The sequence below is a fragment of the Diceros bicornis genome, chromosome X, assembly GCF_020826845.1.
Source record: "Diceros bicornis minor isolate mBicDic1 chromosome X, mDicBic1.mat.cur, whole genome shotgun sequence".
In the NCBI taxonomy this organism is placed as follows: Eukaryota; Metazoa; Chordata; class Mammalia; order Perissodactyla; family Rhinocerotidae; genus Diceros; species Diceros bicornis.
The window spans coordinates 63,415,762-63,429,263 of NC_080781.1; the positions used below are offsets into that span (position 1 = coordinate 63,415,762).

The window sequence follows — 13,502 nt, forward strand, 5'->3', positions numbered from 1 at the left end:
CATTGTAAATTTGTTGTGTCCATGGTAGGAGGTGAGTTCAGAGTCCTCCTACACCCCCATCTTGACACCAGATCTATCTAGAAGGTTATTAACTGTTGATTCAAGTTCTTCAATATATATAGGCCTATTCAGATTGTATATTCAATTTCTTTAATATAGAGAGTTACTATCATTTATATATAATCTATTCATATTATATATTTCTCCTTGTGTGAGTTTTGATAAGTTGTATCTTTAAAAGAATTAGTCAATTTCACCTAAGTTATCAAATTTTTGGGCATAGAGTTGTTCACAATATTATTTTATTATCCTTTTAATGTCCAAGGGATCAGTAACAATGGTCCTTTTTTCATTTCTGATATTAGTAATTTGTGTCTTCTCTCTCCCTTTCTTGGTAGCCTCGGTAGGGGTTTATCAATTTTAGTGATCTTTTCAAAGAACTAGCTTTTGGTTTCATTGATTTTTTTTTTCTATTGTTTTTCTTCTTTCAATTTCATGCATTTTTGCTCTGATTTTTATTATTTCATTTCTTTGGCTTACTTTGGATTTAATTTGCTCTTCTTTTTCTAGCTTCCAAAAATGGAAGCTTAGATTAGATATTTTCCAAAAATCATCTAGATCTTTTTCCCATTCTAATATATGATTTTCCAGCTATCTTTCTGTTATTGATTTCTAGTTTAAATCCATTGTGATGTGAGAGTATAGTTTGTATAATATCTATGCTTTTAAATGTGTTAAGGTGTGTTTTATGACACACAATGTTTGTCCTAGTGAATGTTCCATGTGAACTTGAGAAGACTGTGCATCCTGCTATTGTTGGATGAAGTGTTCTGTAAATGTCATTTAGATCTAATTGATTGATGGTGCTATTCAGGTCAACTATATCTTGACTGATTTTCTGCTAGCTAGATATTTCAATTACTGATGGAAACATGCTGAAGTCTCTAACTATAATAGTGGATTCATCAGTTTTTGCCTCATGTCTTTGACAGTCTGTTGTTAGCACATACACATTAAGGATTGTTATGTTTTCTTGAAGAATTGACCCCTTTATCGTTATGTAATGCCCTTTTTACCCTGATCATTTTCCTTGCTCTGAAATTAGCGTTGTCTGAAATTAATGTATATATTAATTTATGTATATATAGCTCTCTTTTGATTAGAGCATGGTCTATCTTTCTCCATCCTTTTGCTTTAAATCTACCTGTGTCTTTATATTTAAAGCGTTTCTTATAGACAATATATTGTTGGGTCTTGTTTTTTAATCCACTATGGCAGTCTCTGTCCTTTAACTGGTGTATTTAGACCATTCACATTTCAAGTGCTTGTTGATATAGCTGGATTAATATCTACTATATTTGTAACTTTTATATTTATTGCCCTTTTCTTTGTTCTTTCTTTGTCTTCCACTCTTTTTCTGCCTTCTCTGGTTTTAATCAAACATTTTATATGATGCCGTTTTCTCTCCTCTCTTAGCATATCCATTATACTTCGTTAAAAAAATTTTTTTACTTGTTACCCTAGAGTTTGAAGTATGAATTTATGACTTATCCAAGGTGCATATATATTTTTGAGTTAGTGTTTTTGTTCTTTTTTTTTTTCAAATAAATACCTAGAGGTGGAATTACTGGATCCTGTGGTAGTGCTACTTTTAATTTTTTGAGGAACCTCCATACTGTTTTCCATAATGGCTGCACCAATTTACATTCCCACCAATAGTACACAAGGGTTCCCTTTTTTCCACATCCTAACTAACACTTGTTATTCTTGTCTTTTTGATAATAGCCATTCTAACAGGTGTGAGGTGATACCTCATTGTGGTTTTGATTTGAATTTCCCTGATGATTAGTGATATTGAGCACCTTTTCATGTACCTCATGGCCATCTGTATGTCTTCTTTGGACAAATGTCTATTGAGATCCATTTTTTGATCAGATTGTTTGGTTTTTTGCTATTGAGTTGTATGAGTTCTTTATATATTTTGGATATTAGCCCCTTATCAGATATATGACTTTCAAACATTTTTCCCATTCAGTAGGTTGCCTTTTCATTTTATCAATGGTTTCCTTTGCTATGCAGAGCTTTTTAGATTGATGTAGTCCCACTTGCTTATTTTTGCTTTTGTTGCTTTTGTTTTTGGTGTCAGATTCAAAAAATCATTACCAAGACCTATGTCAATGGACTTGCCATGTATATTTTCTTCTACAAGTTTTATGATTTTAGGTCTTATGTTCAAGTCTTTAATCTTTTTTAGTTAATTTTTGTCTATGGTGTGTGTAAGATAGTGGTCCACTTTCATTCTTTTGCTTGTGGCTGTCCAATTTTCTCAGCACCATTTATTGAAGAGACTGTGCTTTTCCAATTGTATATTCTTGGCTCCTTTGTCATAAATTAATTGACTATAGATGCATGGGTTTATTTCTGGGCTCTCTATTCTGTTCCATTGATCTATGTGTCTTTTTATGCCAATACCATACTGTTTTAATTACTATAGCTTTGTAATATAGTTTGAAATTAGAAACCATGATTCCTCCAGCTTTTTGCTTCTTTCTCAAGATTGCTTTGGCTATTTTGGGTCTTTTATGGTTCCATACAATTTTCAGGATTGTTTGTTCTATTTCTGTGAAAAAATGCCTTTGGAATTTTAATAAGGATTGCATTGAATCTGTATATTGCTTTGGATAGTATGGACATTTTAACAACATTAGTTCTTCCAATCCATGAGCATGGGATATATTTCCATTTATTGTGTCTTTTTCAATTTGTTTCTTTAATGTCTTGTAGTTTTCAATATACAAGTCTTTTACCTCCTTGGTTAAATTTATTCCTAGATATTTTACTCTTTTTGATGCAATTATAAATGGGATTGTTTTCTTAATTTCTCTTTATGATAGTTTATTATTAGTGTATAGAAATGCAACAAATTTTTGTATATTGATTTTGTATCCTGTAACTTTACTGAATTTGTTTATTAGTTATAACAATTTTTAATGGAGTCTTTAGAGTTTTCTATATATAATATCATGTCATCTGCAAATAGTGACAGTTTTACTTCTTCCTTTCCAATTTGGATGGCTTTTATTTCTTTTTCTTGCTTAATTGCTCTAACTAGGACTTCCAATACTGTGTTGAATAAAAATGGCAAGAATGGGCATCCTCGTCTTGTTCCTGATCATAGAGGAAAAGCTTTCGGCTTTTCACTGTTGAGTATGATGTTAGCTATAAGCTTGTCACATATGGTCTTTATTATGTTGAGGTACATTCCCTCTAGACCCATACTGTTGAGAGTTTTTATCGTAAATAGATATTGAATTTTGTCAAATGCCTTTTCTGCATCTATTGAGATGATCATATGATTTTTATCCTTCATTTTGTTAATTGGTGTATCACATTGACTGATTTTGCAGATATTGAACCTTCCTTGCATCCCTGGAATAAGTCCCTCTTGATCAAGGTGTATGGTCCTTTTAATGTATTACTGAATTTGGTTTACTAATATTTTGTTTAGGATTTTTGCATCTATGTTCATCAGGGATATTGGCCTGTAATTTTCTTTTCTTGCATCCTTGTCTGGTTTTGGTATGAAGGTAATGCTGGCTTCATATTTTTTGGAAGAGTCTGAGAAAGATTGGTAGTAATTCTTCTTTGAAATTTTGGTAGAATTTACCAGTGAAGCCATCTGGTCCTGGAGTTTTGTTTATTGGGAGGTTTTTTGTTTTGTTTTGTTTTTAAGTCTAACTTATTTATTTATTTGTTTGTTTATTTTTTGAGGAAAATTGGCCCTGAGCTAACATCTATTGCCAATCTTCCTCTTTTTTCTTTTTTCTCCCCAAAGCCCCAGTACATAGTTGTACATCCTAGTTGTAGGTCCTTCTAGTTCCTCTATGTGGGACACTGCCTCAGCATGGCTTGATGAGTGGTGAGTAGGTCCACACCCAGGATCTGAACCAGTGAACTCCGGGCCACTGAAGCAGAATGCACCATCTTAACTGCTACACCACCAGGCCAACCACTGATGGGAGGTTTTTAATTACTGATTCAATCTCCTTACTAGTAATCAGTCTGTTCATATTTTCTATTTAATCATGATTCAGTCTCAGTAGGTTGTATGTTTCAAGGAATTTATCCATTTCTTCTAGGTTGTCCAGTTGTTGTATATAATTTTTATAGTAGTCTCTTACGATCCTTTGTATTTCTGTGGTATCAATTGTAACATCTCCTCTTTCACTTCCGATTTTATTTGAGTCCTCTTTGTTTTTTCTTGGTGAGTCTAGCTAAAGGTTTGTCAATTTTGTTCATCTTTTCAAAGAATCAGCTCTTAGTTTCAGTGTTTTTGATTTTTAGAATTTCCTTTGTATTCACATCTTTATTTTTTTAGAACAGTTTTATATTCACAGCAAAATTGAGAGGAAAGTAAAGAGATTTCCCATACATACCTTGCCCCCACACATGCAAAGCCTTACCTCATTATCAACATCCCCCAATAGAGTGGTACATTTGTTACAATTGATGAAGCTACAATGCCACATCATAATCACCCAGAGTCCATAGTTTACATTACAGTCCACTCTTGGTGTTGTACATTCCTTGGGTTTGGAAAAATGTATAATGACTTGCATCCATCATTATAGCATCTTACTGAATATTTATACTAACCTAAAAATCCTCTGCTCCACCTATTCATCCATCACTCCCCAACTCCTAGCAACCACTGATCATTTTACTGTCTCCACAGTTTTTCCTTTTCCAGAATGTCATATGATTGGAATCATGCAGTATGTAGCCTTTTCAGACTGGCTTCTTTCACTTAGTAATATGAATTTAAGGTTCTTCCATGTCTTTTCATGGCTTGATAGCGCATTTCTCTTTAGTGCTGAATAATATTCCATTGTTTAGATGTACCACACTTTATCCATTCACTTACTGAAGGACATCTTGGTTGTTTCCAAGTCTTGGCAACCATACATAAAGCTGCTATAAACACCTATGTGCCAGTTTTTGTGTGCAGATAACTTTTCAATTCCTTTGGGTAAATACCAAGGAGCATGATGGCTGGATTGCTTAGTAAGAGTATGTTTAGTTTTGTAAGAAACCACCAAACTGTCTTCCAAAGTAGCTGTACCATTTTGCATTCCCACCAGCAATGAATGAGAGTTCTTGCTGCTCCACATCCTCACCAGCATTTGATGACGTCAGTGTTTCAGATTTTGGCCATTCTAATAAGTGTGTAGTGATATCTCATTGTTTTTGTGTGTGTGTGTGTGTGTCAAGATTAGCCCTGAGCTAACATCTAACGCCAATCCTCCTCTTTTTGCTGAGGAAGATTGGCCCTGGGCTAACATCCGTGCCCATATTCCTCTGTTTTATATGGGATGCCGCCACAGCATGGCTTGACAAGCAGTGTGTTGGTGCGCACCCAGGATCCAAACCTGCGAACCCCAGGCCGCCAAAGCTGAGCGCACACACTTAACCACTACGCCACCAGGCCAGCCCCATCATTGTTGTTTTAATTTGTATTTCCCTGATGAAATATGATGTGGAGCATCTTTTCATATGCTTTCTTGCCATCTGTATATCTTTTTTGATGAGGTGTGTCTGTTAAGGTCTTTGGCCCATTTTTTTAATTGTATTGTTTGTTTTCTTATTGTTTCTTTTAATATTTTGGATAACAGTCCTTTATCAGGTATGTGTTTTGCAAATATTTTCTGCCAATCTGTGGCTTGTCTTCTCATTTTCTTGATTCATTTTTGTTTTTAGTCTATTTTCTCTCTGTTGTTCAGATGGAGTAATTTTTATTGTTCTGTCTTCAAGTTCACTGGTTTTTTTCTTCTATCCCTGCCATTCTGCTGTTGAGCCTATCCATTGAGTTTTTTATTTTGGTTATTGTATTTTAGTTCTTAAACTTCCATTTGGTTCTTCTTTATATCTTCCATTTCTATTCTGACACTTTTATCTCTTTTTCTTTTTCTCTAATTTTCTTTCTCTATTTCTTTGCTGAGACTTTTGTTTGTTGTGAGGTTTTTGATTATTGATTCAATATCCTTACTAGTAATCAATCTGTTCAGATTTTCTATTTCATCTTGATTCAATCTTGGTAGGTTGTATGTTTCTAGAAACTTATCCATTTCTTCTAATTTGTCCAATTTGTTGACATACAATTGTTCATAGTAGTCTCTTATGATCCTTTGTATTTCTGAGGTATCAGTTGTAACTTCTCCTCCTTCATTTCTGATTTTATTTATTTTCCTCTCCCCTTGCTGGAAGCACAAGAGAATCTTTCTCCAGTCTTCACAGTGAGAACCTGGTAGAGCTCTTAAAGGTAAAAGTCATGAAAGCCTGGGGGCCCCTCAAGACTGGCCCCCCTTGGAGTTTTTAGGTCTTAAATTAGTTCACACTGAGCCTCTTGCAGTCTGTCAATTACAGTTTTAAAGTGTTCTTACTGATACTGGCTTCAGCTGCAGGCTTCTACTCCTGGTATGCTATGATTCTCTGTATCTACCCGTCTGTCTCTCCATCTTTCAAACCAGCAGTTTGCATTGTGACCTCAATTCTCTGATGGATCTAAGAAGAGTTGATTTAAGTTTGTTCAACTTTTTTCTTGTTGTGAGTATGGGAGTGACAACTTCCAAGCTCTTGACATGTCAAACCAGAAACTGGAAGTATATAAATTTATTTTTAAGTATTCAAAACATATCTAGAATAAATGAATCTTTCTGAAGTTTCAGCTTATGTTAAAATACCTATGATCTATGTGACCTTGTACAATTTATTTAATCCACCTCTTCATCTTTAAAATAAGCCTATGGGCCGGCCCCATGGCTTAGCGGTTAAGTGAGCACGCTCCGCTACTGGCAGCCCGGGTTCAGATCCTGGGCGCACACCGACGCACCGCTTCTCCGGCCATGCTGAGGCCGCGTCCCACATACAGCAACTAGAAGGATGTGCAACTATGGCATGCAACTATCTACTGGGGCTTTGGGGGAAAAAAAAAGGAGGAGGATTGGCAATAGATGTTAGCTCAGAGCCGGTCTTCCTCAGCAAAAAGAGGAGGATTAGCACGGATGTTAGCTCAGGGCTGATCTTCCTCACATACATACATACATACATAAATAAATAAAATAAGGATAATATTATCTATTTTGCTGGATTATTATAAGACCTAAATGAGATATATATAGCAACTAACACAGTGCATGGCTCATATATATTTAATAAATGTTAGCTTTAGTTATGTCATTTATCTTCATCAGAACCCAAACCCATGAATAGAGACAAAATATATAGTGTTCCCTAATTTAGAAGACGAAGAATCATAAGAAAAGGTTCACTTGCCCTGTGGTCAGTTTGTGGTTGAGTCGGGACCAGAATCTGGCTAGGACTGCTGCTGGCTTCCATGGCCCTGATGCTGTGACAAGACCCCCATTTCTTAATGACAGACAGCAAATTGCCTGCCCACATTGAGCAAAACCTGTCAGATCTCAATTTTACTCCTATCAAAGCAGTCCCAGGGATTACACAGCTGTCTGTCCCATTCTGATACATTTGTGGTTTTGCCTTCAGAAAGCATGATGATTACAAATAGAGGGAATTAGAATGATGTAGAAATGTAGCCTGTTACCATAGAAACAGACATGTGACAGTGGTAGTGCTCTGAGTAGGTGTGAAAAAGGTTTTGAAGCATAATAGAGAAAATAATTCAATATGTCTAAAAGGTTATAGAACTCAGTAGAGGTTACTGTTTTTGCTCTGGGTCAAGATGCACATATCTAGTATGGGATAGTTCTAGCTCCCTGGCATTCTCTCTCTAGAAGCTGGAAAACTACAATGGCCTCAAGCAAAAGAAATGGGTGTGGCAGATATAGAGCCAGGGCTTAGAGGTCCATGTTGAAACTCATAAGAATTATTTACTGGCCGTGGTGATCTATATTAGAACAAGAAGGAACTCCTATACTGCTGAGATGATATACTTGTTAACATTTGTGGGAAATGTGATACCATCTAATGACAATCTTGCCCATACTTTTTTAGCCTCATTTGTCCACTGAGTATATGCTCTCTGAGAGCTTTTCTGTGACACAGGAAGGAGTGGAAGAAAAAACTGGCTTTGAGCCCCTGTTGCTCTCAGCACTCTTCACGTCATGGTCATTTTGAAAAATAAAAATTTGAGTTAGATCCTTACCTCACACTGTATTCCAAAATCCATACCAGATTAGTTAAAGATTTAAATATTTAAAAAATGAAATCATAAAAGTACTATAAAAAATATAAAGTTACCTATACAATGCTAGTGTATCCATATTAAAAATGACAATGTAGAAATGTAGTTATTGACAGAAAAAGTTATCAAACACTTTTATTTGATCCCATTTTTTAAAAGTACATATTTATATGCATAGATAATTTCTCGATATGCATAAAAATGTTAATAGTGGCTAATTATGGGTAATCTAATAAGCTATTTTTTCCTTTTTGCTCCCCTTTTTTATGTATGTATATATGCATGCATTTACGTATGTATAATTAATAGGTATTTCCTGTATGAAAATAGTAGAAGTTGGGGGGCTGGCCCTATGGCATAGTGGTTAGGTTCAGCTCATCCACTTTGGCAGCCTGGGTTCACAGGTTCGGATCCCGGGTGCAGACCTACACCACTCGTCAGCCGTGCTGTGGCGGCAGCCCACATACAAAATAGAGGAAGACTGGCACAGATGTTAGCTCAGGGCTAATCTTCCTCAAGCAAAAAAAGAGGAAGATTGGCAACAGATGTTAACTCAGGGCAAATCTTCCTCAGCAATAATAATAATAATAATAGAAGTTAAGAAAAATGTTTAAATTTCCCTTTCCCTCTTTTCACTTGTGGATTTAGGTCAAACTTCCTCTAGGAAGTTTTTTTTTTTTTTTTCCTCAACTAGTCAGTATGATTCCTTAAGTCTCCCCTCTTTTGTATTTTCCTATCCAACTGTAAGTTCCTTGAGGATAGAGTTGTGTTTCATTATTTACTGTGCTACCTTCCATAGGTGTGCTCAGTAAGGACTGGTTTCTTGGTGATGGTCTGATTTCCTCAAAGCCTGCTTTGAAGTCTGATGTAACAGTGCTAACCCTTTAACCAGCTGAAATGGTCAGAAACTTGGCCAGGGCTAGCACAACTTGTCTATGAGGGCAATGTGGCTGTAATGGCTGTCGTCCCACTGCTCTCCCAGGCTGAAGTGCCTGACTGGCTGGATGGTAGCTGGCTGATGAGGTTGGGCCTTTCTGTGTAAACCCTTCCCCAGATAACTTTCTTGTTCAAGGAGGTCGCCCTTGTCGGGTTGAGTTGCTGCCTCTTAGTCAGTCATATCTGCATAGCTGTGCTTCCTTGCCAGAACCTCCATGCACATTCTCAAGAACTCTCAATGCTGTTAAAAAACTAAAGGATAAGCAGCAAAGAAACTTCTTTGGACTGGGAGGAGAGAAAAGGAGAAAAAACAAGGATAAAAGAATGGAGATTCATGACCTTGAGTGCAGTAGGTTGCTAAACCCAACCTAAAATATCCCCTGCATATAATAATACCTACTGTTGCACGTGAAATTACTTTGTCAGGGAAGTCTACACAGACACTGGTTTTCAAGGGACCTGTGAAAGCTCTGATGGCCACACTGGCAGCCCTCCAGGTTAGAGACTTTGCTGACTTCTGATTGAGCCTGCTCAGGTAGAACCTCTGATAGAGCCTGCTCTTATAGGTAAAGATCATTCCAGGCTTGTTGCAAGGATAAAATGACATGATAGATGGAAATAGGTCTTATAAACTATAAAACAATATACAAATGCTTGGTATTCTTTTTGTAGGTTCCTGAGGGCAATAACAGTGGTCTAATGTTGTCGAATAGTGTCTTCATGGGAGTTTGGAACAGATTTAAAATACCTGTATCTAAAGAAAATCAAATCTACCTACAGAATGAAGAGAATTGAGTCTGCAGGAGGGTAAAACATGTCTGGGAGATACCTAAACTGTATGTCTGGGGAGAGGTTGTCACCTAACTATATGAGAAAAGTCTTGGGCTCTCTGAGTGCCCTCAACTGATTAGAATTGTTTTCTTTAGAAATAATTCCCAAAAATGCTTGTGATTTCACTGTCGATGAAACTGTTGACACTTCTTTTAAAGTGTTTGTTGACTTATGGCAAATTACAGGGGGAGTGCATGTGGCCCCTAGATGAATGTATTATGGTTGCACTGTTTTAATAACTAGCAATCTAAATCACAATAAGGAAGAGACTAAAAAGTAAACTGCCGCTGCTCTGCTCCTTCCGTGAAAATGACCCTTTTTTCCTTCCAGCTGCAACACATGAGACTTCATGTCAGTTCCCCCCCTGAATGCATGACTCTTCAATCTCAGGACTCGCAGAATTAATGAAATGCCGTCCTAAGGTTGTTGAGTTCTGCGTTTCTGGGCATTTCATCTCTATGGAGAAGCACCCATTCCCTCACTCCACAGACTGGGGCTGAAAGATTTTTCTTCCTAGGGAAGAATCTTCCTTGTACCTTTCTTGTTACAACAGTCAGAAACAGACTAGAGAGGTTGGATAGTTAGGAGATACCTTGCCAATAACCTGACCCTTGGTGTGGGGCTCCCTCAAATTTGCAGTATCTTGAAGGTCCCTCCTGTGACTGTCTTGAAGAATGAACTTTCTGTTAATTTTCCATTTTCTTTTTTTAACAGGTCCAGTTAAAAATAAGAAAAAGGGTAAGTTAAGCTTTTGGTTTTATAAAATTGCTGTCATGTCGTGTCTTTTCTAAAATTAGAAGAAAAAAATCAAAGGAGTAGGATTTTGATATTATATTCTTTCAATGCTGGTTGTCCATTATTTTATTCAACTACGTGTGATCTTCTTGAGTATTTTAGCTTCCAAGGAACAAGAAATAGAAATCGTTTTTCAGTGATGATCCATGAAAGATAGAATTGCTTCTCTAGCGACATGTGAAAGTCATTTTGGTTTTTCTTTCTTGCTCCCTCTTTTGTACAACTCAGTTTACATCTCTTTCCTTCATTCTTCCTTACTCTTTCCCCTGCCCTTCTCCTTTCTCCTTTTTTCCCTTCCTTTATCAAATCAGTATTCAGGTATGAATGAGGTCCTGAGACAGCTTGTAGGGACTAGGTATGCTACCTCCTGAGAGATGTCAGTACCCTATTTCTTGGCCTAAAAGCCATCCCTATCCTATTTCTCAGATAGTCAGGGAAGGTATTTCTTGCTTTGGGGTTTCAATATCATTTTCTCTATAATGAAAAACTAAGCTGGAGTAATAGCCTGATCTTTTAGCCTTTTTAAGGAAGCTTCTAGTTGAACGGTCCATTGTGCATTGTTGGGTCAGTAAGTCTCCATTGTACTTGTAATGGGACTGGCCCAAGAGCTTGTACGAGTGCTTGCTTACATGAAGAGGAAAACCCAAAGACAGAACAGGTTCTAAAAGACAAGACTAGGCAATATGGTCCACTCCTTAGGACTAAAAGAACCAACTACAAAACCAGTTTTAAATATCTATTCATTTCTGTGTTCTGACCTGGAAGGAAGATAGAGTGAAATCAATGATTTTTCATTAAAATGCTTTAAGTGAAACGATTCTGTCTGTTAAGATTTCTGGACCTTTATAGAGTATATTATCAACCCCAGACTAGGCCAAAAAGACGGGCTTCAGCCACCACCTACCACTTCTCTGAACACTAGGGTACTCTGGTGGCTTGAGGTGCCATGGATCACATGGAAAATCTGTGTCCCTGTTGTAAAGAAGCTGAGGAAAGGCTTGGCCTCCTGAGGACCTGAGCTGAACAAAGTTGGAAAACAGCCAGAGAGCTGGAGTCAGTGAGGAAATCTTTCTCTGTAGGGCCTGGGCATTCACCAAGATATTCTGTCTTTTAAGAAACTAAATTTGACTTTTTAAGCATGTACTTTTTAACTCTTGCCACATCCCTTTAACACCGAATTATAAGAAACCTAGAAAGCTCACCTGGTTTGGACATGGACACCCTCTGCTCCTAACACAAACCCAGGGATAACTTCCCTTCTTAATAGGTAGACTTGAGAGCACTTTTTAATTACAGACACTCATTTTTTTCCACTTGCTCATTCACTAGACAGTGAATAAGCATCTTATATTTGTCAGGAATAGAGATATAGAGATAAAGAAAAATGGTTTCTGCCCTCAAAAATCTCCCAGTGTAATTTGAATCGTGGAAGTACACACAAATAATTACAGTACAGTGTAAAAAATGCTATCATAGAAGCATGAACAGGGTGCTGTGGCAGCACAGAGAAGGAGCAAGTACTTCTCTCTGGAAAAGTGAGGGACCACATCTCAGAGAAAACAGCATTTGACCTGGATTTTGAAGGGTGATAAAAAAAATAGAGGGAAGGACATTCTAGCAAAGGGAACAGCATACTCAAATCTTTCAGAGGTATGAAAGAACATGGCATGTTTAGAAGAACAGCAAGTAGGCTAGTGATTTAACAGAGTGTAGAGCATGTGTGTGGTAGGGAGCAGCACCCAGTTGCAGTGTTATCCAATGGGTAAGCACTGAGAGAATACACTTGCTAGTGGCAATAGAAGGTGATTGTTTAGGCTAGAATCTCTGGAATTACAACTCAGAGATTCCAATGCCTCTGACAGGGCATTGACAGTACCCGGATCACTGCCTGGTACTGCTACCTTGTATTGGGCCATTATTGGAAGGAGAATACATACAGGTCCTAAACATTTATTTTGGCTGAAAGTAATTTAGAAGCCATTTAATACAGATTTCCTTGGACACAGTGAAAAGGCACATGCCTAAAGAGGTAAGTTGAGTCGTTCATTTAATTTCCATCCTTTAATGGAATTTTCCCCCCTCACAACTAATTCACTCATGCACACACACTTTTTGTCTCTCTCACTCACTTTTGCTCTCTCGCTTTTAGGTGTTCTTTCAGCAATTTGGGCTTCGCCTAAAGGTTAGGAAAATGCTCCTTTCATGAAATTTAGCTTTGAAAAGAATGTATATATTCTTTCATCTAAGACTAACAGGGTAACTTTCTAAGTACAAAAGTCTCTGGGCTTTTTATCATGAGGTGTTCTGTTAAAGAAGGAAATCCAGAGAAAGAATTCAATCCTCTAGTCATCCTCTTGGTCCAGGGGTTATTTTGTACATGCTCCTCTCCAACTTTCAGTAAGTATGCAAGTACAAGAAGCACATTTGCCTAAACCTGGTTGCAGAGGAGCAAAGAGGACCAGCTGCAGAACTAGATCACAGCAGGAGCTTTTTCCCAAATGCCTTCTAACATTTTCATAAGTAAACATTCTCTGTTTACACTGCAACCATTATTCTCTTTGACTGGAGGAGTTTCTGGCTGTAATTCTTCCAAAATTATATTAGCAATCACGGGAGACTCATAGTCTTGACACTGAAGTTTGTACTACCCCCAGAACAACCTCTAGCTCGAAAATCACTGTTAGGCCTAGAAATTCTTGGACATAGGACCACCTAATATGCA

At 37.2% G+C, this 13,502-nt stretch overlaps 1 protein-coding gene across 11 annotated transcripts in view; it reads left to right on the top strand.

Annotated features, from left to right (window-relative positions):
* The window catches only part of EDA (ectodysplasin A), a 369,474-nt gene that overhangs the window by 340,067 nt on the left and 15,905 nt on the right, over positions 1 to 13,502 (top strand). For 8 of the 11 annotated variants that reach the window (XM_058536080.1, XM_058536081.1, XM_058536079.1 and 5 more), the window contains one exon: positions 10,700 to 10,723. In XM_058536080.1, coding sequence (XP_058392063.1) covers positions 10,700 to 10,723 — 24 coding nt within the window. Of the gene's footprint in view, positions 1 to 9,580; positions 9,962 to 10,699; positions 10,724 to 13,502 lie in introns of those variants that run through there. The other 3 variants (XR_009217545.1, XR_009217546.1, XR_009217544.1) reach the window with 3 other exon arrangements.